Source organism: Juglans microcarpa x Juglans regia, chromosome 4D (genome assembly GCF_004785595.1).
Source record: "Juglans microcarpa x Juglans regia isolate MS1-56 chromosome 4D, Jm3101_v1.0, whole genome shotgun sequence".
NCBI lineage: Eukaryota > Viridiplantae > Streptophyta > Magnoliopsida > Fagales > Juglandaceae > Juglans > Juglans microcarpa x Juglans regia.
This window is the reverse complement of record NC_054600.1, coordinates 32,615,082-32,640,484: the sequence shown is the minus strand read 5'-3', so window position 1 is coordinate 32,640,484 and position 25,403 is coordinate 32,615,082. Positions and strand designations below refer to the sequence as shown.

General features: G+C 36.9%; 4 protein-coding genes across 5 annotated transcripts; 1 reads left to right on the top strand and 3 right to left on the bottom strand.

Moving 5' to 3' along the window:
• Positions 1-1,482: 1,482 nt before the first annotated feature.
• Positions 1,483-2,925, bottom strand: LOC121261151 (F-box/LRR-repeat protein 4-like). The gene is made up of 2 exons (XM_041163353.1): positions 2,845-2,925; positions 1,483-2,641 (listed from the first exon to the last, which is right to left on the bottom strand). Exon 2 carries the CDS (start codon positions 2,605-2,607, stop codon positions 1,522-1,524), a length of 1,086 nt encoding a protein of 361 aa, XP_041019287.1. The 5' UTR covers positions 2,608-2,641; positions 2,845-2,925; the 3' UTR covers positions 1,483-1,521.
• A 3,013-nt stretch (positions 2,926-5,938) lies between these two features.
• Positions 5,939-12,328, top strand: LOC121261149 (protein unc-13 homolog). Its single transcript, XM_041163351.1, is given in 8 exon segments — positions 5,939-6,342; positions 6,345-6,449; positions 6,452-6,594; positions 7,344-8,073; positions 8,076-8,212; positions 9,777-10,232; positions 10,790-10,979; positions 11,069-12,328. Coding segments are annotated over 8 exon segments (2,919 nt in total). The 5' UTR covers positions 5,939-6,119; the 3' UTR covers positions 12,004-12,328.
• Positions 12,329-12,691: 363 nt separating this feature from the next.
• On the bottom strand, positions 12,692-19,725 carry LOC121261150 (nuclear pore complex protein NUP85). The gene is made up of 18 exons (XM_041163352.1): positions 19,186-19,725; positions 18,625-18,727; positions 18,345-18,455; positions 18,140-18,223; positions 17,490-17,561; positions 17,328-17,384; positions 16,665-16,784; positions 16,357-16,557; positions 16,112-16,222; positions 15,969-16,006; positions 15,618-15,774; positions 14,881-14,982; positions 14,720-14,776; positions 14,384-14,530; positions 14,155-14,225; positions 13,974-14,061; positions 13,508-13,564; positions 12,692-13,369 (listed from the first exon to the last, which is right to left on the bottom strand). Exons 1-18 carry the CDS (start codon positions 19,566-19,568, stop codon positions 13,175-13,177), a joined length of 2,154 nt encoding a protein of 717 aa, XP_041019286.1. The 5' UTR covers positions 19,569-19,725; the 3' UTR covers positions 12,692-13,174.
• Positions 19,726-20,204: 479 nt separating this feature from the next.
• On the bottom strand, positions 20,205-23,402 carry LOC121261148 (ultraviolet-B receptor UVR8). Of its 2 annotated transcripts, XM_041163348.1 has the most exons (6): positions 23,255-23,402; positions 22,946-23,122; positions 22,089-22,124; positions 21,822-21,946; positions 20,819-21,734; positions 20,205-20,785 (listed from the first exon to the last, which is right to left on the bottom strand). In XM_041163348.1, exons 1-6 carry the CDS (start codon positions 23,328-23,330, stop codon positions 20,439-20,441), a joined length of 1,677 nt encoding a protein of 558 aa, XP_041019282.1. In that variant the 5' UTR covers positions 23,331-23,402; the 3' UTR covers positions 20,205-20,438. The 2 variants fall into 2 exon arrangements, with proteins under 2 accessions (XP_041019282.1, XP_041019283.1); XM_041163349.1 differs by lacking the exons at positions 22,089-22,124; positions 23,255-23,402 and having other exon boundaries at positions 21,822-21,987; positions 22,946-23,083.
• Positions 23,403-25,403: the final 2,001 nt, after the last annotated feature.

Here is a 25,403-nt window from a genome sequence, read left to right as displayed (position 1 = left end):
AAACAAAGAAAGAGACTGATATCTTATTTTTCTCGTAATGCTCACACATTAAAGAAAAATAATAAAACTGAGAAATTAGACGCAGAAACTATGCAATTAGTGCAAGAATACAGACGTAGAGGTAATCTGGAAATTGATTCATCCACAGAAGTTCTCCAGAAACTCCAATTCACACCTCAATTATCAATGGAAACAGAGCAATTTGTATATTATAAAGCCAACTAATTGAACTCCATCTCAACGACAGCCATTTGAACTCAAAGAATGAAAAGCTGGAAACCTCGTGTGTTGTTGTTCTTTTAACTTCAATTTTGCTAAAGCTGCACCTTTATGAGCTTTGATTGATCCTGTATGCTGATTGTCTTTGCAGACTCCTGATAATTATACCGACGTGCGAGACAACATGATTTCATCATGTCCAAATACAGAATGCTTGGTTAATGATAGTCTAAACAGTGTGAATAAGATGTAGGATTCAACATTTTTATCACCTGAACACAACGACAGCTAACTAACAAGAGGGTGTACAATGATATATTTGACAGTTATGCAAATTTTATCTGTATCCCATCCCCGAGCTCCAAAGGCTATACCAACAAGAGTCTTGACCGAAGATTCTCCCTGTGTGCTAGGACTTAGCCTTTTGCACTCTTCAATAAAATTTTCAATTACTGTATGTTAGAAAAAAGAAACGTGTCTTGAACAAAGATTCTAATCTCAATATCAAGCATGGGGCCAGAGTGGTTGTGGGTGGTAAGTGGGAACTCCACACAGATATATCTACAAGAACCATTAATGTTATCACAGATACATCCATTCATAATGAAAATTGAAGTAAATGCCAAGACTCACTGACGTTCATAACAAATGTGTAATCTAGTCATTTGTCTGTATCATTATCGAATGACTGCATTCATCGCACAAGTGAAGCATCAGTAATGCTACATCTACATTTAATCCCAAGGTAGTGAAAGCTCCAAGATGGATACATTCTGTCATAGCTGTTCAACTCTTTTGTTAACTTTGCAAATAGAAAGTATCAACTTCACTAGCCTTCTTCGGACCACCACCTCCCCTCGCTCTCTCTCGTCTATCTTTTAAAGGAAAATACTCTAGACACAAATAGATTACACAAAAGTAATCCCACAAATTAATATGGCATGATATGATTTCTCAGATTGGAAAGTTACTTTTATTGTAAAGTACATTTAACGAATTACATGAAACCACTTCAATTTGTAAACTTAATTTTGTATAATCTCTTTGTGACCATAGCAGTACTCTTTTTTATAATTTGAGAAACAAGGTTCTATTAGAAGATTTAGATAGAAGTTCGAAAGTGTATGACAGAAAGCATAAAAATGCAGATTATTTAAAAGCTTAAACAGAACCAGGCTCATGAAAAATAAGTCGCAGAAGCTTGCAATTATTACTCACCACATTAAGGAGCAGGGAATGAAACAAATTTCACTGGCCTTGATATGATCCAAACCAACTAAATAAATGTTCTTTAGTTATTGATCACCTCCAATATAGATCACAGAATATGCTAATGTACTCTTGCATCATTGGTGTTAGCCACGTTTTCAGTCTTTTATCCAGCACAACACACCTCAATGAGCGACATCCAAGCACCACATTTTCCAAATCATGAACACCGATGTTGTAACATGAAGGAAACACTAGAGTTTCTAAACATGTATGATTTGAGAAGGCACGAATTCCAGCTCCAGTTATTAACTCACAGCCCGTAAAATCAACGGCAACCAGTTTCTGGCAATTCTCAGCAAGTGCGAAAAGTGTTGGATCTGATACATTAATCAACCAAGAAAAATTTAGTCTCTTGAGAGTTTGAATTGTAGCAATTGCCACGCCTCCAATATCAGTGATTTTTGGCCCGCATTCTGCCATATTTAGCTCCTCCAAGCAATACATTTGCTGCAAAAGGGACACCCCATTATCGGTAATTTGATCACATTCTGCAAGGACCAACTTTTTCAAAGACCTCGACAAAGCCATTGTTGCCAAAGAAGTTAGCCCACCATCTGTAATTAAAGAACACCTTTCCAAATTCAAAATAGTGATAGAACTTGTCTCCCCAATCGCTGCAAGAGCTTGATCCGTAATCAAATTGCACCAACCCAAATCCAAGTTCGTCAAAGTTGATGCCAAGTTGATAAGCGAAACAACTCCAACATCCCCAATATTCTTCCTCCTTCGCAGCAAAACTTTCGACAACTTGCGACATCCGATTGCTAAAGCACATAGACCATCGTCGCCAACATCATCGCAGGGTTGATCAAACTCATCAGAATTTTCACGTGGGGGTTTCAAATTAAGGTTGAGGGCCTCGATTTTGGGACATGTTTGGGCCAAGAATCTAAGGTCGTCATCGGTGATCCGTCGTGAACATGCGAAGGTAACTAAATTTGAGAATCCTGGTATGAAACCACGAAAGGAATCGAGGTCTAGAACCCTTATGGATAACCGGGTAAGACCCTCCACCCTCAGCCATTGCTTGCAGACCACAGAGAGAGATTTTCTGGCATATGGGTCATCGACCCAGTCGAGTATCAAGCCTACTTCATCATCACCCAGTGTTGACATAACCCAAAATTGTGTCCTTTGCCCTCGAAATAAACTTCAAAAATTACGAACAGAAAGCGAATTAAAATATAAAACCCCAACAATGTTTACACTTGTCAGAGCTTAAAGACTAACAAAAAGCATTCCTTGACCGGAGCGTATACATGCGTGCTATTAGAGAAGGATAATCGAGCTAACAGATAGAGAGAGAGAGAGGGGAGGGGGGCTCTGAAGTGGTTGCCTGTAACGATACTTTACCAGGGGGTTAGGAGAAAAGCTTGGGTTACATCGATCTCTGCATAATTGCCTAGGTTCGGTCCGGGAAGAAAAGAGAGGCTATCCTGTTAATCTCGAACGTCCATTGTTTTTTTACTCTACTCGTGGGATAGGTGATAGGAGTATAGAATATTATTAAATTAAATTAAATGGAGAAATGTACGGAAGTTCCCGAGAATTACTGCGAAGTGCGTATCCTAGTTTGGAGTTTCCAATGTCTGAACATTCTGATTTGTATTTCATTTCCTGGATTTGTTGCGGTTGGCAAGATTGCGTGATCCACTCATGTGATATTGTCTTTTTGTTATCCAATTCCTTTTTTGTTTAAAAATAAAATTAGGCCCATGATAAGATGTTTCAACATCAAAATATAAATATTTTTTATTTTTTTATTTATTATTATATAATTATTATATAATCATTATAATTTTTTTTTTAAATTTTCAAATAAAATACAAAAAATAATTTACTTTTTTAAATTTCAAAATAAAAATAATCTTAAAAAATTATATTCTAATAATATTTTAACTTTATAATATTTTTATTCAATTTTTTATTTTAATTTTTTTTAAAGTTCTATAAAATATCTTAATTTAAATTATTTTATTATTATTTTATAAATTTTTTTTATCTCATTTCAACATCTCTACCTAAATCATTTGATCAACGATCAATCATTGCGTGGCGGCAACAAAATAGAACATTGGATTGCATGTTCCTTCCATATTTTAATTTCATGGACAACTATGAACAAGCAAATCAATTGATAATATCACTCACTAGAAAGACAATCAAAGAATTGACCTGTATCAAGATGCGCTTTGGGTAAGGAGATGATTTCAGATATTCTATGAATAATAATAATTAATTAATAAAAATATTAAATAATAATAAATAGTAATAAAAAATTAAAAAAAAGAATGAATTAATATTCTACTCAAACTAGACTAAAGTAATATCTAAACAAACTGAAACACCATATCACCTGCTATTTATTTTTTATTTCTCTTTTCTTTTTCTTTTTCTTTTTCTTTTTTATTTTATTTTATTTTATTTTTTACCTGAGAACCATAACATCGAGTTAATCTAACATCGAGTTAATCTAATTATCATGTAATTGAATTGAATTATTTTATACCAATCGGTGCTAAAAATTAGGCACGTTTAGAATTTAAACACAATTCAATTTATCTCAATTCATCATTATAATTTTTTTAAATTTTAATATAAAATATAATAAATAATTTAATTTTTTCAAATTTTAAAATATTAATAATATTAAAAAATAATATTTTAATAATATTTTATTATTTTAATTCAATTCAATTCAACTCATTTTAATATTTAAACGCAACAAAAAAATTATAACCAAATCGCTCCCAAAGCAAAGAAAAACTTCCCCTTTTTCAAACTTTGCGTGAACCGACCAACTCCCTAAAGAAAATGACACGCTACCCGATGATTGCCGACAACCAACCCAAAGCAAGCAGAATCAACCTGAAATGAATTCAACTCACTGTTTTGTTTTTCCCCTGAGATTATCTACTATTTCGATGGTATAAAATATGTACAAGTAAGAAAGCAGCGTGGGGCTTTGCTTTGCAGTCACTCATGCAATATCATATGTTGCAAATCAATGAGTGCATTAAAAATAGCTATCAAATTCGACCTTGCATCTGTAAATAGAAAATGGAAATAATAAAATAAAATCCAGAAAAAGTAATTTAGAAGATGTTTGGAGGCAATATTTTCTTTTCTAAAGCTTATGAAGTTTTATAATAGTGGTTGGTCACATTAAAATATGTAAAAGAAGATTAGAGATGTTTTTATTGAAAGATTTTTATGGTGAGAAAAATATAATGAGAATTATTTTTTATTTTTTTTTGTTATGAGAAATCAAAATAAAATATTGAATTATTGTGATTATTTTGGCATAAAAAATAGATATAATAATTCAACTCCTATAGTAGATGTGATATTATCAATTCTTAAATTTATTATCTAAACAAAAGAATGAATGCACTGACTAATTATATTACGAAAAATTATATTTATAACTCAGTATGGATAATATAAAAGTTTTATATAATATAATGTGATTTAAAAGATAAATTTTAGATTTTGAATTTTATAAATTATATCTTATTATTTAAATAATGTGAATAGTATATTTTACACACTAACTCGAAAATAAATTAAGGACTTATTTTGACACTTAGAATATCTCATAATTATGTGAATGGTAATAGAATCATTTAAGTTAAGATGTTTGATTAGGTTTTAAAAAATGAGAAATAAAAAGTTGAATAAAAATAATATAAAGTTTAAAAATTATTTAAAAATTATATTTATTTTAAAATTTTTTAAAAAATTAATTATTTTATATGTTTTATTTGAAATTTTGAAAGAACTGTATTATAATTTAAGTTTGGATAATGATTAAATGAAGAGATTAAAGAGTTGAAATTAGTTTTTTTTTTATTTTATATTTAAACAATGTTTAGAAAAAGAAATTATCAGAAAATATCCTATAATATCTGATTTTCCAAACAAAGCCAAATCTTCTATTACGTCTCGCTAAAATCGGGATGAAACTCGAAAGATCGTTACTAAGAGTATTAGTGTTGGTTTCATCAAAATTATTTTTAAAATTTGATGAAAAATATATGATTTCTATAAATCTAAAATTTTTATAGCCATAACTCCACATTGAATTAGTTATTGAATTTATCAAAATAATAATATAATATTATTTTTTTAATAAAATTATTTTTATTTTTTTTATATTTTACAATTACATTAATTATATGTTAATTAATAATTTAATTTGATTATTACCTTATTATTACAAGATGGTTGGAGATTAAACATGAATAAAAAAAACTTTTGAAAATTAAAAGTGAATAAAAAATAGATTTGATGAATGAATAGTAACCCTTCAAATTTAAAGAAATCTATCTATTTATTATAGTTCAAAATTTTATACTTACATTTTTGACTAATTTAATGCAGCCTTAATTTTGATTAATTTTATATTTGATTAAACTTTTGACGAAGTAAATGACGATGCTACGAGTATACAGCAAATCTCGATACGGAAAATTCAGATGCTTTGATGGAGAGATTATCCTCTATACAGTTAGCAAACACGACCTTAATCTCTCTATACACTTGAAAGTTTTCTTCCTACATTTTACCGTCTCTGGAGTGGATTATCCTCACCCTTTCATTCTTGCTCTCTTTGTGAAGTCCGAACAATGGCTCACCTCTTCAGAGAGCTGTCTCTGGGACACTCCAAGAAGGAGACAACAGCCTCACCACCTCCAGCGCCTACATTTCCCATCGGAGCTACTACCACCGATCTCCCTTCCCCACTCGGTCTACTCGCTTCCCAACTCACCGATTCCGACCTCCGTCTCACCGCCTACGAGATCTTCGTTGCTGCCTGCCGCACCTCCTCCGGGAAACCCTCACCTACATCCCCAATTCGGACTCTCCCACTCACCCCTCCCCCAGCTCCCCTGGGTTACAACGATCCATCACCTCCACTGCTGCCAGCAAGGTAAAGAAGGCTTTTGGCCTCAAATCGCCCCCAAGAAGAGTCCCGGTTCCGGTCAGGGAAAGCCCAGGAGATCTTTGACGGTTGGGGAGCTCGTGATGACTCAAATGGGTGTCTCGGAGGCCATGGATTCCAGAGTCAGGCGAGCTCTTCTGAGGATCGCTGCTGGACAGGTCTGCTCAATTCCACCGTCGCCATTCTATTTTATTCTAAAATTCACATCACACATGCACGCACATTATAGTAGTGTTGTTCTCATTTGCATTTGATTGAGTTCAATGTCGATCTGGTTTTGGTACGCCTACTTATTTCAATCTTGGGTTTCTGTTTTTGTATTTTTTTTTCTAGGAGTTTGCTAGTGGAAATTACGGCGATGGTGGAATGCTGCTCAGTTTTTTGTTTTGTTCCAATTCGTTTTTTTTTTTTTTTTTTGGTCGGGTTTCAATTTTGGTTGATCGGCGTTGGTGAATTGAAATGTCTTTAATTTTTTTTTTTTTTTTCCTATTGTCTTTGTCATATTTTTGTTCGATCCGATCGAGACTGGCGCTTGAAGATGTTGATTTCGATATGGACCATAGTTGAAGTTACTAGTATTCTCTCTTTTATTTTTCTCTCCCCACCACCCCAAACCTCCAAATGGCTAGAGTGTAAACGTCTTGTACTTGTGAAAAATCCCTGGTTAGGAAATTATGCTGGATTAAGTTGGAATGAAAATACAAATTCCCCTTCATAACGTGTATTAATTATCTGAATCTTGAGTTTGTGTCCAATGGTTGCCAAAACAACTACTGACTACTTTTGGAAGTTTGAGTTTTGTCAATACTTACTGGATCCATGGTTGATATTTTACTATGAGAGTGTTCTTGTGTTTGATAAAGCATGGTCGGCTTATCAAGGCCTTGTCTTTGTACTCTTACGGCAGGTTGGAAGGCGAATTGAGTCGGTGGTAGTCCCACTAGAGCTATTACAGCAGCTCAAGCTTTCGGACTTTCCTGATCAACAAGAATATGATGCATGGCAGAAGAGAACCCTGAAAGTTCTTGAGGCTGGTCTCCTGTTGCATCCTCACACACCACTAGATAAGTCAGTTTCTACTGCACACCGACTGCAGCAAATTATTCGAGGGGCTTTGGATAGACCCATTGAAACTGGGAAGAATAATGAATCTATGCAAGTTCTCCGTAGTGCTGTTATGGCTCTTGCTAGCAGATCATCTGATGGGTCTCTCTATGATTCATGCCACTGGGCAGATGGTTTTCCACTGAATCTCCGGCTCTATGAAATGCTTCTAGAAGCCTGCTTTGATGCTAGTGACGAATCATCCATAATTGATGAGGTTGATGAACTAATGGAACACATTAAGAAGACGTGGGGAATTCTTGGAATGAACCAGATGTTCCATAACATTTGCTTCACATGGGTTTTATTTCACCGCTTCGTTGCAACTGGCCAAGTTGAGATGGATCTTCTGTACGCAGCTGATAGTCAGCTTGCAGAAGTTGCAAAAGATGCAAAAACAACAAAGGATCCAGAGTACTCCAAGGCCTTGAGTTCTACATTGAGTTCGATTTTGGGTTGGGCAGAGAAAAGGCTCCTTGCATATCACGACACTTTTGATAGTGGAAATATTGATACCATGCAGGGAATTGTTTCTCTGGGGTATCAGCTGCCAAGATTTTGGTTGAAGATATATCTAACGAGTATCGCAGGAGGAGAAAAGGTGAAGTTGATGTTGCTCGGAACAGGATCGATACTTACATCAGGTCATCATTGCGCACAGCTTTTGCTCAGGCAAGTGCATACTATCTGTATCTAGCTTTTATTTTCTTTGGTAAGAGGGTATGAATGCAAGATTGAGGGGATTTTGCATTGTTAATGTGCACACATTTATCTACATTTAATTGGTAAAAAATAGAAATCTGATGCAAGGCAGTTACAATGTGTAAGACGCATTATGTATACATCTCAAAAATTAGCTTTTGATAAAGTGGGGCGTGTTATTTCACTTTTAGATCGACATGTAAATTACACGGCCATAATAATTTTTTTTTTATAAGTAAAAATATTATATATATATATATATATATCAAAATGAGTAACCAAGTACATTGATGTATACAAGAGAACACCTTGCCCATAATAGAAAACCCCTAATAACCCAAAAACAACCCAAAATACACCAAGCCCGACCCCAACCCCTTATTTCCCGTAAAATTAAAACTCTGCCCAAAAACCCCACCCCAACCCTTGTTTCCCGTCTTCACAATGCCCTCCCTTTAGACTTTCCTCTAGTTGAGCTACCACCCTTAGCGTCGTAGTTGATTGTTGAAAAGAGACGCTATAACTCCTTGCTTTTCTTGAAACTTGATTTGGTTTTAGGCGAGTGGCTTGCCTCGATTGCAGTAATTAATTCTTTAAATTGGTCTTCACATCCTCCATGTGAAATTCCCACGAACTGCTGAATCTCGTTAACTTTAGGCAGAATCCAATCTGCTATTGGAGGAAGAGAGACCAAGGGAGCCACAATATCCCCAGATACAGTATCCAGCTGCACTCCCGACTCTAGGCAAGGCACCAACGCCAAATCCATATTCAAATTCCGTACCTCCTCAGCAACTCCATTGATTATCTCCAATGGTATGACATCAAGTCCCTTCACCTCTGGTGACCCTTTATGTGCAACTTCAGCGGGTCCCTTCACCAATGGTATGACACCATTTTCCTTCAACTCCGACGAGAGAGCCATAGTTTCTTCGGGTATAGAAGTCACCTGAGGCGAATGGCATTCTATTACAGATGTCTCTACGCCGATACCCGACGTAGAACCCACTATAAATAATGCTTTGGATGAATAATGCTTTGGGTGATTAATGGAGGTGTAAAAAAAATAAAAATTCGCAAGATACTCAACATCCTAAATGTCTATATTTCCTTTCTTTTTTTCATAAGTAATAAAATCTAGAATAAAGAACATTTATTGCGGGTATGGTAAGAAACCACCTTTATTATGTCAGTTTCTCCATTCTTTTCCATCCATGTCACCAATGAACATATATGGTATGCTTGACTCATCTAAGTAGTTCTTGTTACTAGTATTCAAGTAATCTGAGTTGTCCTATGTCAGTTGAATACATCTATATGTAGTTCAATATGAGCTTGAACTCAACCTAAGCCCAGCCAGACAATGAATTTAGGCTTGGATGGTCCAAATTTTATTTTATAGTTGTGAGACGAGGATGCTTATGTGTGGTGTTATCTTCATCTGGTTCTAAACATTTTTATTCCTCATATTTTTGCGCTAGATTCGTCTTTTGGTTGGACGTATCACCTGAAATATGTTTGACTTATTATATAGCGGATGGAAAAGGCAGACTCAAGCAGAAGAGCATCCAAAAACCAGCCAAATCCTCTTCCTGTCCTTGCTATCCTTGCTAAGGATGTTGGGGATCTAGCAGTTAATGAGAAGCAGGTGTTCAGTCCAATACTGAAAAGATGGCATCCTTTTGCGGCTGGTGTGGCTGTGGCCACCCTTCATGCTTGCTATGGGAATGAGATCAAACAATTCGTATCGGGTATAATGGAGTTGACCCCAGATGCAGTGCAAGTGTTGAGAGCTGCAGATAAGCTAGAGAAAGATCTAGTGCAGATAGCAGTGGAAGATTCTGTGGACAGTGATGATGGAGGGAAGGCAATAATCCGTGAGATGCCTCCCTATGAAGCTGAATCTGCAATTGCCAATCTGGTGAAAGGGTGGATCAAAACAAGATTAGACGGACTGAAGGAATGGATTGATAGGAATCTGCAACAAGAGGTGCAATTTTTTTATATTCAAGAATTTGTACACTGTTGTTGCAATTCCATTTGTGGGTTCCTAGCATGGCTAATTATACTGGATCCTTTTCGGGGCTAGTGGGCAAATGTGTTGCAGTTGGGTAGGAGGCCATTTTTTTTTTTCGCCAAAATTTTCCAACTTTGATCCAAACATCTATTAATCTAAAAAGAAATTATATTTAAATTCTTCAACTTTTCATCTAATCATTTGCCTAGATTTCAATTAGTACAATTAGCCATTTTTTTCGTTCAACAACTTCTCAAAAAAGAAAATCAGTCAATTTAGTATAAGCAAAAAGCTTATGAATTGGTTTTTATATGCATAGACACAAGTATAAACCTACTTTTTGTTTATCATGAGATGAAAAATTGGCATTATAGAGGTAAGTACACAGCCCATGCACCACATGGGATCAACTCCTTGATCTCACCCTACACCCCTAGTGGGGGAGAGAATGACATTTTGTCCAAGGACCATTGACCAATGAAACAACTATCCTTATCATCTTTTCTTGATCTGTTCATTATGATATTTAGGTATGGAATCCACGGGCAAATCAAGAGGGATATGCTCCATCTGCTATCGAAGTTTTGCGTATTCTAGATGAAAATTTGGATGCATTTTTTCAGTTGCCAATACCAATGCACCCTGCATTGCTTCCTGACTTGATGGCCGGTCTCGACAGATGCCTAAAATATTACATAACCAAGGCAAAATCGGGCTGTGGTAAACGTTTTCAGAAATAGCAAATTATGAGCAAATGGTTTCGGGTTTGTGGTATCTCTGACGTGACACTATCCTTTTTGGAAACACAGGATCACGGAATACATTTATTCCCACCATGCCAGCTTTGACCAGATGTACCGCAGATTCGAAGTTCCAACACTTTGGGAAGAAGAAAGAAAAACCTCCAAATTCTCAGAAGAGGAATCCTCAGGTTGCAACAATGAATGGGGATAATTCCTTTGGGACATTGCAGCTGTGTGTTCGTATAAACACCTTGCAAAGAATCTGGAGTGAGTTGGATGTAATGGAGAAGAGGATAATCACCCGTCTCAAAAACTCGGAGTCTGCTCATGCAGAGGACTTTTCAAACAGTTCAGGGAAGAAATTTGAGCTCTCTCCAGCTGCTTGCGTGGAAGGAACTCAGCAACTCTGCGAGGCAGTGGCTTACAGAATCGTCTTCCGTGATCTAAGTCATGTTTTATGGGATGGTTTATATGTTAGAGATCCATCTTCTTCTAGAATTGATTCTTTCCTTCAGGAGCTTGAGAAAAACTTGATGATCATTTCAGACACCGTGCATGAAAGAGTTCGGACACAGATTATAACCAACATAATGACAGCTTCCTTTGATGGGTTCTTGCTGGTATTGCTTGCTGGAGGCCCCTCCCGTGCTTTCTCCCAGCAAGACTCTCAGATAATTGAAGATGATTTCAAATCTCTCAAAGATATATTCTGGGCGAATGGGGATGGCTTACCTTCTGAGTTGATAGACAAGTTTTCTACTGCAGTGAGAGGTGTACTTCCACTCTTACGAACTGATACTGAGAGCCTCATTCAACGGTTCAGACGTGTAACCCTGGAGACATATGGCTCTTCTGCCAGGTACAGACTTCCATTACCTCCAACTTCTGGGCAATGGAACCCAACCGAACCAAACACACTTCTACGCATTTTATGCTACCGGAATGATGAAACAGCCTCAAATTTTCTAAAGAAGACGTATAATTTGCCGAAAAAACTGTAAGAAACGCGAGGTGTGGTGTCTGGGCAGGGCAAGCTGTTCTTGCATTCATTCTGAATTTGCAGAACATCCCATAGTTCTGTATGTATTTAGTAAAAGATAGCCTAAGCAACAGGCTTTTTATTTCAAGCTTCGGTGAGCATCAGATGCCTTGAGAAGTTGCAGTAATCTTTGTATATTAATATCGCAAGAGTGCTCATTAGGTCAATCTAAAGTCCGAGTAGAGACAAAGGGTGTAGGCCTCCTGAGGCATGTCTGTGCAGGGAAGGTGGATCGTATTCTTTGTTATTCATTTTCATCATATAAAGTCGTGAGATTCGCATACTAATTCCACACTGCATATTCGTATAAACAGCTCACATTCTTTGTTATTCGCCCCTTCTTTGGTTGAATGCCATGTTATGCCTTACTAGCAATTAAGGCATAAAATTGCACAATCGTGCTTGTGTCAAGTATTGGTATATATGATCCGTTAGATTTATTTTACAATAAAAGTAATTTTATAATCTGATAAGCTACATCAATTTATGAGATTATTTTGTGTAATCTATTTGTGATTTTAGAGTATTTCTCATGTTATTAACCTGCCTTGGGAGGCTGGATGTTGTTAATTGCATTCATATTTGTCAAGCATACAGCGTGCGCATGTTTCTTGTCTGCATGGACTGTAAATTAGTTTTGTTCAAACAAGTGCCGGGGAATTCTTTCATAATTGGATTGCTCTCTGCTTTACGCACCAGTGATATCTTCAACCAGAGTACATGGCAAAAAATGCAAAAGATGGTCTGTTTTAAATAATGATAGATGAATAAGCAGATTGATCCTACTGGTACACAAAAGGTCATAGATAAACATCAAGGCAGAAAAATCTAATGCCCTCTTCTATCGTTTATCCCCTGCCGGCGGCCCGTTTTCTCTGGGTTGTAATCGTAGACACTCTTTAACTGCCGTTTCTGCTGTAAAATGTGGATGACTAGGGTGAACATCATGCAAATTTACAACAGTTACGCACCCTTTCCCAGCAAAGACATCAATATTCAGCTTCTCCAAATTGTCGGTTAGACTGCTATCATAATTACATGTAGCGGGACACCCAATGAAACAGTTCATGCTGTCCAGGCAGCACCACCCCGGTGCACTGATGGCAAACTAGTTATGCCAGAAGTAGACTTCATCATTCTTCCACGATAGCACGTCCAAGATTTGTAGCAAGAGCTAGCCTAACAGAGCCTAAGGCCTGGGGTGGCAGGTTGGCTTCAATGAAGTCTGGTCTCAGCTTCGCCATGGACAACTCTTGCAGTTTATTCAACAAAAGGTTGGTCTCGGAGACATTTAGCAGAGGGCGCTCCTGCCAACTGAGCAGCTTCAACTGCAATAATACAGGCATTCGTGGATAATACCTTAAGGCTAACATTATTTTTCAAAGTTATGGGACTACCAGAACCACCCTCTCTCAATGTAGTCCACAATTTAGATTTGTGCATGACGTAATAAAAAAATAGCTTACCGAGTCATACAGAATAGGCAGCCAAAATTGCTGAGGTGTAGAATGGTTTTTCATAAGCTGCAGATCATGTTAAGAAATTATTAAAAACCAAACCTAGCAAGAAATTGCAGATGTTGATTGGAAGCCATCGCTCAGCAGAATACAGAAAGAAAAAAAAAAAAAGAACTCTATTTTTTTCCAAGTAAAATAATATATAACTTATTAAGTTGTCCTCAAAAACCAAAAAAAGAAAAAACTCTGATTGGAGATGAGTCAGATCCCAAAAAATTCTACCACAAAATGGGGTCCTCGGTATTTGATGGACCAATAAGTCTGATAGTTTAAGATTTGCTGAGAGAACAAACCTTGAACATTTCACGTGGAAGAGCCCTAACATTATGAATTCTCAAATTTTTATATTAAAAAAATTTTGTTTTGAGGATAGCAGCTATATCAATTTGGCAAAAAACGTTGAAGTAAAACATACAGATATAAGAGATTCTACAGCTTGCCGAGCAGCATCAGTAGTTTTTCCATCGTTAACCTGCTTAAGGGATTTTTTAAAATCCCTGTACCTGTAATGCATCCAGGGTTAATACTGACAAAAGATTGAACAAAAAATAATGACAAAACTCATTACTCAAAGGCAGATAAGAGAGAGTTCCTACTTGTGCAGAAACTCGAGACCTCCAGCAGTCTTAGATTCAGCACCCAACAATTCAATCAATCCTTCCCATTGCTGTATTGGCGAATGATATACAAGAAGTTTCACAAAACACGTTAGTTTAGAACCAAGGCTTAATGATTTTGTGGAATGTTCAAGTCACATAGATTATAAAGAACAATATAATACATACCCTCAGCGTGTTTCTCTTAATGCAATCTTAGAACAAATACCTTGAAACTTTCATCAGAGATTGATTGCCCAACAAAATCAAACAACTGCTGAGCAATCCTGTTCAGACGAACTTCATCTCGGGCTTGCTGAAGCCAAAATACTCCAGAACCTTTCCTTCCATGCTTCCAGTGGTATACTCCAGCAATCTAAACATTAAAAAAATCTTTAAAGAGAATACCCGCACAAGGAAATTACTGGAAACTCTATTAGAGAAAAATGACTATAAAAGAATGCATAAGACCTTACCCACTTCCATTCTAAATGATCAAACACGGCAAACAGAGTATTCCTTAACATTATTTCTAGTACAAGCATCCTACACCAAATAGAAATACCTTCATAATATTTGAACTAACACTGTCAAGTTCGTATAGACGGCATATCTCTATGACCTGCATACATAAATGCAACCACCTAAATCAGTCACAAATATATCCATCAAAATATGGAACTCTAAAATCCAAGAAACAATACATCGAAATATGAGACCATTAACCTTAAGGAGTATTTGAACATCTTGAACAGGTTGCTTGCTCAATAGAATCTCTAACAAACCCATCCCCTGCTTTATGCATGATGTCAAATAAATTGGAGCTATCTGTAGACATAAGAGCATCAACCTGTATAAGGATACTCAAGATGATATAACATACATCACATATGCACATATACTATTTATATAAAGGTGTTGAGTGAAAACTGTCCATACATAAAACTATGAGCTTCATATTTTAAATAGTAATATAAACATATTTCCTAAGGCACAAACTGGTAATCATGTGTAAGTGACTCTTTGGAATCTTGGATGGCATTGAAAATCAACTGAAACTATGGCCTAGCAAAATGGCCATTATGGTTGGACGACCATGTGATCCAAATGTACAAGATACAGTAGAAGTTCATAGCACCATATATTCTTGATTATAATGATTTCAATATGCCAAAATATTCATATAAAAACTCTATCTAGTTAAACATTAATCTAAAAAAATAGTGTCATCATATGGCTTCCACCGGCCAGTTTGGATTACTAAATAATTTGTTCAGTATCAGGAAACCAAGGTCCTTCATCAACGGTTTTGAAAAATATTATAAAAGTGACTCAAAACGGAAATTAAAAAGTCACCATCTACTTGGATGGAAAATTCTGAATCAAAATAAAGTATTAGCATCCTAACTCTATCAAAATTGCCTTTCAGAAGTGGAATTATCAGTACAGTCATTTGCACTCACTTGCCAAGTCAATGCATCCGAAGATAGAACTTGAGCATAGACAAGTCGATGGAGTTCTTCAATGCTGATTCCACCCAAGTTATAATGCTCTTCACGAAGAAGATTCTCTGCTTGATCACTCCCGGAAGCCAACAACTCTATGGCATGTGCAACCATCCTAGTGATAAGTGACATACAAAGTTAAATTAAAGAATTGTAGAAACAAAGCAGAAGGATGTTGACGTTTTACTAGTTTTTAGCAATCTATGAATTTAACTTTAAATTACACGGAAGTGAAGAAAAATAATAGCACCTCCAATGCATGGCTTAATATAAAGCAAATTAAAAAGACAAGATAACTAAGCAGCTCACCAAGGGCCAAATGCTCTGGAGCATTCAGCTAAGACAACCTGAACCATTTCAAAAAGTCCAACAGAGTTTAAGAGGGTGGGAAAGGTTAAAATACATAAATAACATATAAAGGATACTGCAAGTAGCTGATCAAAGTTACTCACCTCAGTATTATCTCCTATAATTCCAAGCAGAAGTCGTATCAACCTATGAGATATGGTCATCGGTTTTAACTGCATGCATTTCTGGGCTAGGCTATACATACTTTCTAAACCCTGATTCAAGAAAAAGGAATTAATTGCTGCTTCAGACTCCAGCAATCAGATATACATAATTAACAACAAAGAGATGATAGAAGAAGAATAAAATAGCTATTTGAGTGACACATTGGAAAATAATTAGGCTTTACCACTGTGAATGGCCTTATGTATAGAAAGTGAGCAATATATAGCTCCATCCAGTGACACGTTGCAGTGCAAAGACTGTGTGTGTTTCCCAGCATGATTTGTAGCATATTCCTCAAACCTTCCCGGGTCTGGTTATGATCACAACGAACCCAGTATGCACTACAGTCCAGCTTAGTAATATGTGCCCGCCATTTCTCCCAAGCCTATGTCATGAAAAAAATACATACATAATACATATATATAAACAGAAAAATATGAACGAAAAATGTCAAAAAACAGAATAATTTATCTTTGGCAGACTCAAATATACCTTGACAAAATCAGGTTTGGCTCTATAGCATTCACCTAATCTTCCAGCTTCTAATTCGGGGCGCAAACGTGGCATTTTGGAAATAAGAACAGCCACGGCCTCTACCAATCCATTCTCTGTCTGTTCAATTACATGCAGGGCAGACATGAGATAAATCACAGTAAAATTTCTATTGTTGCAGCATCAAAATCTTCTTGAGAGGAAGAACTGACATGGTATGAATTTACCTCTGTCGGTTTGAATAATAAATATATAAATGGAGAAACAACACAAACTATGCATGTTGCAAAGTTTTGATAAGCGCATTTACTAATACAATGTAGTTTACATTTTGTTCCAGGAGTTTAACCACTAAAGACGCATTTTGTAAATGTGTTGCCCTACGTTCTCCCAAAGAAAGGATTCCAAAAAATTTAATATGCTCTCTCTCATTCATTCATTCATTTGGCTGTTACCCTCATCTGGCAGTTTCTTTATCAAGGATTTATCATCTCCTTGCCAGCCTAATCAGTTCCAATGCTTTCAATTAAAAAGAACTCACTTTTTGTATGACGACATATCTTTTTGTTAATAAAGGCGACTTTTTTTCAAACATATATTAAACCTATTTTTACATATTAAAACATAAGATGTATTCAATTACTCATAGGAAATTTATCAAACCTCACGATTTCCAATCTGATGAAGCTGATAAGATCCATGCAAACGCAGCATTTTCACCTACAAGAGACCAAAAGAAAGGCAGAATGGAAGAGCACAAATCAATAGAAAGGCAAGAACACCTAGCTAAAAGTTGGGGGGGGGGGGGGGGGGGGCCCTACTAACCACAACATCTAGCCAGCCTACTGCTAATGCTGCCGACAATACTTCCCAATATTTAGGACTATCCTCAATGACCTGCACACAACAATTTCATAAACTTTCAATGTTTTAGAGAACCTTGGTCGAACATTCCCAGCAAAAGACAACTTAAATATGACAGACACCAAGCAAACAACAAAAAGGGTAAGCCAAAGAGAAGTGATTTCATAAATCAGAATCTCAGCCCAAAACATTTTGCATTTAATTTATGATGTAAGAAAAGCAACTCTGAAAAATTGTAAAATCAATTATAAATCTTTTTTATAGGTAATAAGAAATTTTATTCCAAGTAAATAGGCATAGCCAAGTACACAAGAAGTATACAAGTGATTATACCTAAATACAAGCTTAAGAAAAACAAAACATTACAAGTATTCCCATCCCTTGCAAGGTTCTTCACCCAAAAGGAATTTCATTCACACTCATACCATCCACTAGATTGGTTCAAAACAACAGCCAGCCATTATACACAAGAAGGCAGAAATCACGTATGCACAATTTAGGATGCCAGGACAGCATGGGACCCACATAAAAACACAACAAATTCCAACACAATAATTGATGAGGATTAAGTTGAGTTCAAGACAAAGGAAACCACCGGGATGCAGCCAAACCTGTAAAGCAACAAGCTCTTTCTGAAAAGATACAAGTTGTGAATGGATTGTTGCTTGTGTCGAGGAGAGAAGACCATCGTAAGCCTTCCACAAGGCAAACCATTAGATGGATTAGATGGACAGAAAAATAAATGACCACCAGTAAGGAAGGAACAGAAAAATGTAAGTAAGAAACAGATCAGGAGCACGGAAGAAAGATCATTACAGCTAACCAATCAACAAGCCGTTCAGGTAGCCATGATTGAGATTGCTTGTCAGCATAAAATATTTCCATCACGTCCCACGCAGCTTTCAGACAGATTGGCTCCTCAGCTTTCTACATATGCGTTATAAACTTAGAAACAAGAAGTTAATTTAAATTGGAAGAAGAAGCATCACCTGACTGACGTCATGCATACATTAGCTAATGTTGATACCAGGCCAATTGATGCATGCTCAAAGAACGACTAGAAAACCAAAAACCAAATAACAACAAGCAGATCTACCTGTAAAACGGCCTTTGGATCTTCAATCGCTGGACTGGTGAGCGACTTGGGATCACCGAGCAGTGAATTTATGTCCTTGCTATACTCCATCACGTACTCCCACCTTTATTTTCCAGAAAGGGTCGAATAACATATAACAAACATTTACTTCTATCGGCCTCTGTAGCAATATATATAACAGAACCTCTCAAATGAAATAGGCACTTACCTCTATGGAAAATTGCAAATGTTGATATTATTTCATAGTAAATAAAGTAACTTTTATTTTCATAATTCTAATTCATTTCTTGTCTTTTGCCACTCGTATTGAAATGATTCAAACTACAGGACGTCATATTTTAGTCGTCTTAATATAATGAAATTATTATCGGTCTCAAGCAACAACGTCACTATAAAAGCTTCAAAATGCTCAATACCTTCAAGTGATATGTTCATTTTTCAAAATTTGAAATAACTTAGACGTAATATTAATATTTTTTTCCTTTTCCTTCCTTTTCCACGGCTCTCTCCGCAACAACACAGCCTCGAACAATAAAAAAGGAACTTCTCAATACTACTTACCACTCAACGTGATACGGAGACGAGATCTTCGACAAGCTGGCGGCAGAGTTTCTCCGGCTCTGAAGAAGCGCGAACGGTGAGACGGAACCGTACGCGATCCTCCGGAACTGCGCGCCACTCATATCTCCATCTCCACCGCTGAGCCTCACCTCCAACACTTTCCCGCCGAATTCGTCTCCTTCGGAGTCATCTCCGGATGGTCTCCGGAAGAATGAGACGCGGAGGGAGTTTCCTCGCGCCCAGGAGATGGAAAGGCGAGAGATCGGTGGCTTGAGGCCGTGGTGGAGGGGGTAGACTGCAGTAGCTCGGGCTTCCGACGAAAAAGGCACGAGATCTCCAGTGGATGAGGCGCCGTCGGCGGGGGCTGACGAGAAGCCGAGCATTGTGGCCAGGAAGCCAAAGGTTTTGACTGTGGGAGACGAGTGTCTTCAAGGCTTTGAAAGGGTTTTCGAGGAGAGTGATTTAGGCCATGTTTGGTAACGTGCGCAGGAGTGCGACTCGGGGACCTAGTTTCAGCAGTTGGCTACTTGAAGAGGGTTTAATGAAGAGTATCAAACATTTGTGTGAATAAATATAGAATAATATTATTCTTTATTTTAAATTAATTAAAAATATATAACATATTTTTATTACGACTGATAATAAAATGTTATGACAAGAATGACTATTAAAAATAAAATTTTAGATAATGAGTATTATGAGTATAATAAAAAAATATTTAAAATTGAGCTTATTTCATAATTTAAAATATTTGAAGATAAATGGAGATTTCACATGCATACTAAATAGAGTATTCTAAGTTCAAGTTTTGACTCTTATCAGATTTTTTTTTTTTTTTAAATTTTTAGGACAAATGTTGATTTGTGACCAACGAGTAGCGTAAAATGACATCAGTTCAAAACTCCACACGACCATTGACGGATTGCTAATGTCCTATCCACTGTTTTTATATGCTGTTACCAGAAAGATTAAAACGAGAAAACTTCACGGAAATACACTTTCGTGAAGCTGTACTGAATAAAACGCCATTTATTCTGAAGCATATAAATCAAACGTGGACTAGCCAATCCACCTTCCTCATCTTCACACATATTTTCTTAGGCTTATGAAGTACCAAAGTCCCGTGAGTTTGTGTAATGAACAGCTGCAGTAACCACCAACCAAACATATGATATAGCACGCACACTTGACTAACTATTTTGTATCGTGATCTTTTTTTCAGAATAAAATGCAACTCATCTCTTCTAGTCTTATCACTTCGATCCCGTTGAAGAAGAATGAAGACACTCCTCTACAATCTCCTGGATCCTTCTCTTCATTAGCTTGTCTTTAACACCTGCAAGCATATTTCGGTAGGACATTTCCAGCCTGATGAGCTTTGCCCGATCTGCTGCCTCCAACATGTTCTCCCATTCCTTTGCAATGTCAAAAGTACCAAAGTTCTTCAATGAGGCTGGAATATCTTCTTCTTCAAAAGGTTTTCCAAAAATTGAGCCATGAAGTACGCTAGCATACCGTTCCATTGCAAAAAGTTTTGATTGAAGTAGCTTCATCTCATCCATTGCCAAAGACAATCTTCTTTCTGTTTCTGTAACTCCTTCAGAATCCTTTGCTCCAATGTTATCTTCCTCACCAGAGGTCTTTGATTCCTCTTGTTTGGAATCTTCCGTAAGGGGTGGCCATAATACCATAGTGGGAGTAAAACAATGAGCTGTATTACCATTTCCAAGAACCCCACTCTTTCCCCGACCCCAAGACCAGAGCTTATATCCATCATGTGCAACGAGAACAGTATGCGCAGCACCACAAGCAACCTGAACTGGATCCTGAAATTTAGGCCTTTGTAGCCCATTACATGAAATTAATAGAGGAGAAAGAGCATCCCCCCGATCAGTACCAGAAAAAGTGGCATCTGGGCATAAGCCAAGGCCCCTCTCCATTCCCCATGACCACACGTCTCCGGCTGACGAAACAACACTAGTATGAAACAAGCCACAGCCGACAGAGATCAGGTATACATTCTGCGGCAACCCTTTCACGGGTTTAGGAAAAAGCTCACACTGTGTAGTTTCATGCCCAAGCTGCCCATTATCCCCAATGCCAAATGTCCAGCACAGACTTTCTAGTGTGTCACTTGGTTTCTTTTTGTGAGTGAGCAAAGCTGTGTGAAATGCCCCGCACGCCACCTCATAAACTGCCCAAGGGGAGTCTTCATTAAAAGTTTTAATGATTTCAGGTTTTAGCCTGCTCTCTTTATCCCCCAAACCTAACTGGCCATGGTTGTTGTTACCCCAAGAGTAGCACACTATGTCTTCACCTTTATAAGTCTCTCCAGCACTAACCAAGGCCACAACATGCTCATTTCCACATGCCACCTTGATGACATTGTGGCCATGGAAATCCCAGACAGGAGTTGGAATGAAACTGCTTACAAGAAAGAAACCACCTTCACTGCTGCTGCTTTGCTGTGGGCAATTGCCCCACATCCAGAGGGCCCCAAGATTATCAATTGCAAGAGACATCATTCCACCAGCTTTGACAGAACAAACCTGAAGTAAACAAAGTGATAATAGCCATACCAGATAAGAGCCCAGGTTAGACTTTCCCATGCAACTGCAATATGATGTATTCCATACCTTCAGTGGCACTCTACTCTTTGTTTCCGATTCATCTGTCAGAGTATCAGGAGAGGCCAACTCAATGAAATGCTGCAACAAGCATGGCACTGTAGCATTATCTCCGTCGACACCAAGTTGGCCATCCATATAATAGTCAAGGATGTACAAAAAATGTGCCCATGAGCTAAAAGCAAAGAAAATGAACATTAGAGATGCAATTTCCGTATCTACCTTCCGTCACGTATCTGAATGCAGTGACAGAATACAACCCAGCGCAAAGGATACAGATATTATAACCCCAGCACCAAACAGATCCATCATCTGCCATTAGACATAGAGAAAAAAAGAAATCAAAGTAAGGGAAAAGTGGAAAACCACTTCAAAGCCCAATTGTATCATTGTTTTGCTAGTAAAAAATTAATGAGCTGAACTCACATTTGACTGCTGATTATTGTAAGCACAGTTTACTAAGATGGGAGTATCAAACCATGTAGAAACAGAGCCGACAAAATTATAGAGCCTTTTACAGGACCATCTTTTCACTAAATGTGGCATAATACATTCCCTAATAAAAGATTACATCTTATGCAGCCTTGGTTATTCATACAAAATAATTTTATATTTTTTCGAGGACTCACTAGCGTTGGTAAGACTTCAGCCCTAACCTAGTTCAGCATGCAGTTCTGCGGCAACAATCTTTGATGCCAATATGCCAGTAAGAATCCAAAAACTTGCAAAACCAAAAATACAACTGAATATTTCCTTGACATAACAGGAAAGAACAAAAATAGTGCATCTTCCCAAGAACCAGAAACAGCCCAAGAACATTATAATTGGTAAGCCTAAAAAAGGGGAAATCAGAAAGTACAGTAAAGAAAGCATGCAACAAGCCTTATCTTGGTGCAGTATGCCCTATGAGTCCGAATGCCTCACGCATCAAATTTCAATAAGTGTAAAAATCAAACACGGAATTGGATTTTGCAGCTCGTTGACAAGACGAGTAATTGACAACTCGGACACATTTTTTCAGACTTTTGAATTGTAAATGCGATGAACTTGTTCTCGCAATCACAGCACCATCAGGTAATTCCTCAAGCCCCGATATCTCACAATTGCATAAATCCATAGGAAGTTTGGCTAACCTGCAAGAGCAAGACTGTGATAAGCGCCAGCAGCAACGCCCACAAACCTGAGCCGCTCTTCTGTCGATCTTCCGGCACAATCAAAATTGACCCTGACCGGGATAGGCTCGTCGGCTTCTGAACCGGTACCGAGCCGCCCAAACATCCCCCTTCCCCACGAGTACACGCTGCCATCCCCTGCAATCGCCACCCACAATACAAACTTGCTCGCACTCAGAATCCCATTGTTCAAAAAAAAAAAAAATGTAAAGATGCAGAGCACTATCGGGGAAAGTTAAAACTAGATGTCACAATTTCTCTGAGCCTCACCTGTGAGAGCGAGAGTGTGAGCTTCACCGGCAGCGACTGCAACGACTTTACGGGACAAGTTAACGGAATCGTCCATTATTAGTGTACAGTTCGTCCTGTCTTCAGTAGCAAGCTGAATCTCAGTTACCACGGGACTCGACTCGGCGGTGCTGTAGTTAAACACAATTCATCTCAATTCATCGTTACAATTTCTAACTCATTGTTATAATTTTTTCAAATTTCAATATAAAATATAATAAATAATTTAATTTTTTTAAATTCTAAAACAATAATAATAATAATAATAATAAATAATATTTTATCAACTCAACTCAACTCATTTTAACATCTAAACGCACTATTAAGCGGCAATTCTTTAGTCCGACGAAATAAACAATCGATAAGGGAACGACAGTCGTTTGAGACTTGAACTGCCGCCAATTCACGTTGTCCATACCATAGAAATTCATTATTAATAGAAAAATATCAAATTTATAACTTTTTACGATAAGTTTTATAAAATTAATATTTATTTTTAATAAAGTGGTATCATTATATTGATTGTTATAAAATAAATTGTAACAAGGACACGCCGTTGCAATGCGTGGCTGCTCTCGAATCGGCGACTCTGGATCTTCCAAGCTCGATCGTCAGTTTTCCCTTCTGAGACGTTTTTTGTGCACTGTTTTTTTCTTTTTACAATATTTTCTCAATGTAATTTTTTTATGCCTTGTCTTTATTTTCAAGAAAAAAACCCAAAAACATTAGTCCCTTCGGACTTAGGTTCAAAGGGTGTTGTCCCCCCTCCGCTTAGTCGGTGATGTTGAGGTTTGGTTTCTCCATACTCAGTCTAGTTGGGTATGGAGTTTTATGTTTGGTTACTGTGAATTCTGTTGAGAACAGAGTTGTGCTATCTCTTAGACTTCGGTCTTTAGAGATAAGCAGTCTGAACTAGACCATGTCAATCACAATAGTGTACTGAGATTCTACTAATGTTTGTAATTAACTTGTTGTTTGAAGTCAAAGTTGTATATCCTCTTTAAATGAATGGTATGAGATCCTTTTTATCAAAAAAAAAAATGATTGGTGTGTTATGACTCTGCTCGGCCCATTGATTTATTAGGATATGGTCAAGACTCCGGACAAAACTAAGGGCCCAACGTTATGTCCCGATAGGAAAATGATAAAGTTACTATCGAATAACAATTGGTATACAATTATGTATTAAAATAATATTATTTTAAATTTAATCTTGACTGTTACTTTTGGTTTGATGTGTTTAAATATAATAAAAAATATCATTATATTTAAAATTGTCTATAAATTATAAATGGATTGTTAGCTTATCATTATCCGTCTGGATATTGAGCAAGCAAAGTAATCAGGGGCATCGACCAACCAATCATAATGTCATATGAACGAATCAGTAATGGTACATCAATCCTACCAATAGGCAATACCACCACATGGGCGAAGCATTTGATAATATAGAAATTATATTTACGGTCGTGGAATGTGTAAGTATTGCGCAATCTCTTTATAAAAAGTAAATAAATATGAGTTTCATATGAAAAATAACTAATTTTTTAATAGTAGACCACATTTTTTTAAAAGAATTTTCCTTATAAAATAAAATAAAATGATTGCAAACTTGCGCACTCCACGACTGTATCGAAGATGAATTTGGTGTCGTTAGCCCTCTAGCAGCTACAAATTCCTAAAATATTGTACTGACTTACGAATTATTCTGCAATTGTTGCTCTTATTTCTGAATTAATCTGATTCTGTTTCTCTGGTGGTAATATGGCTATCAATTTTGACTATAGCATGAGATTGTGGTGTGAGGTTTACAAGAGGAGGGCCACTTGGAAATGTTGGTTCTGTTTGCTTCTATGTTGGCGTGAGATTGTTGTACGAGGAACATAAAATGGTGTGTGGAAATGTTGGTTTTGTTTGCTTCTGTACGAGGATCATTTTCATTTTTTTTTTCTAGAGTGTTTTTCTTATATCTATCTTACTTTTGGCGACGAAGATGGTAGGCAATGGAGATGATATTTGTGTGGAATTGCTGATGTAGCGGACTACTGTTGGAGGCTGTTAAAGCCTTACCAACGAATGGACGGTGCATCGGCTCTCATATTGAATTTATGGTATTCATTATTGAATTACT

What these genes read in the sequence shown, in the direction of transcription:
- LOC121261150 (XM_041163352.1), bottom strand. Translation starts at nt 19,568, where the DNA reads ATGCTCGGCTTCTCGTCAGCCCCCGCCGACGGCGCCTCATCCACTGGA. An exon ending in AAGAGCTTGTTGCTTTACAG is followed by an intron (nt 17,562 to 18,139) that starts GTTTGGCTGCAT and finishes TGTTGTGTGCAG; the next exon opens with GTCATTGAGGATAGTCCTAA. An exon ending in TAGGCTGGCTAGATGTTGTG is followed by an intron (nt 17,385 to 17,489) that starts GTTAGTAGGGCC and finishes GGTCTCTTGTAG; the next exon opens with GTGAAAATGCTGCGTTTGCA.
- LOC121261151 (XM_041163353.1), bottom strand. Translation starts at nt 2,607, where the DNA reads ATGTCAACACTGGGTGATGATGAAGTAGGCTTGATACTCGACTGGGTC.
- LOC121261148 (XM_041163348.1), bottom strand. Translation starts at nt 23,330, where the DNA reads ATGGACGATTCCGTTAACTTGTCCCGTAAAGTCGTTGCAGTCGCTGCC. An exon ending in TCACACTCTCGCTCTCACAG is followed by an intron (nt 23,123 to 23,254) that starts GTGAGGCTCAGA and finishes TGGCGATTGCAG; the next exon opens with GGGATGGCAGCGTGTACTCG. An exon ending in GTGCTGGGGTTATAATATCT is followed by an intron (nt 21,947 to 22,088) that starts GTATCCTTTGCG and finishes ACTATTATATGG; the next exon opens with ATGGCCAACTTGGTGTCGAC.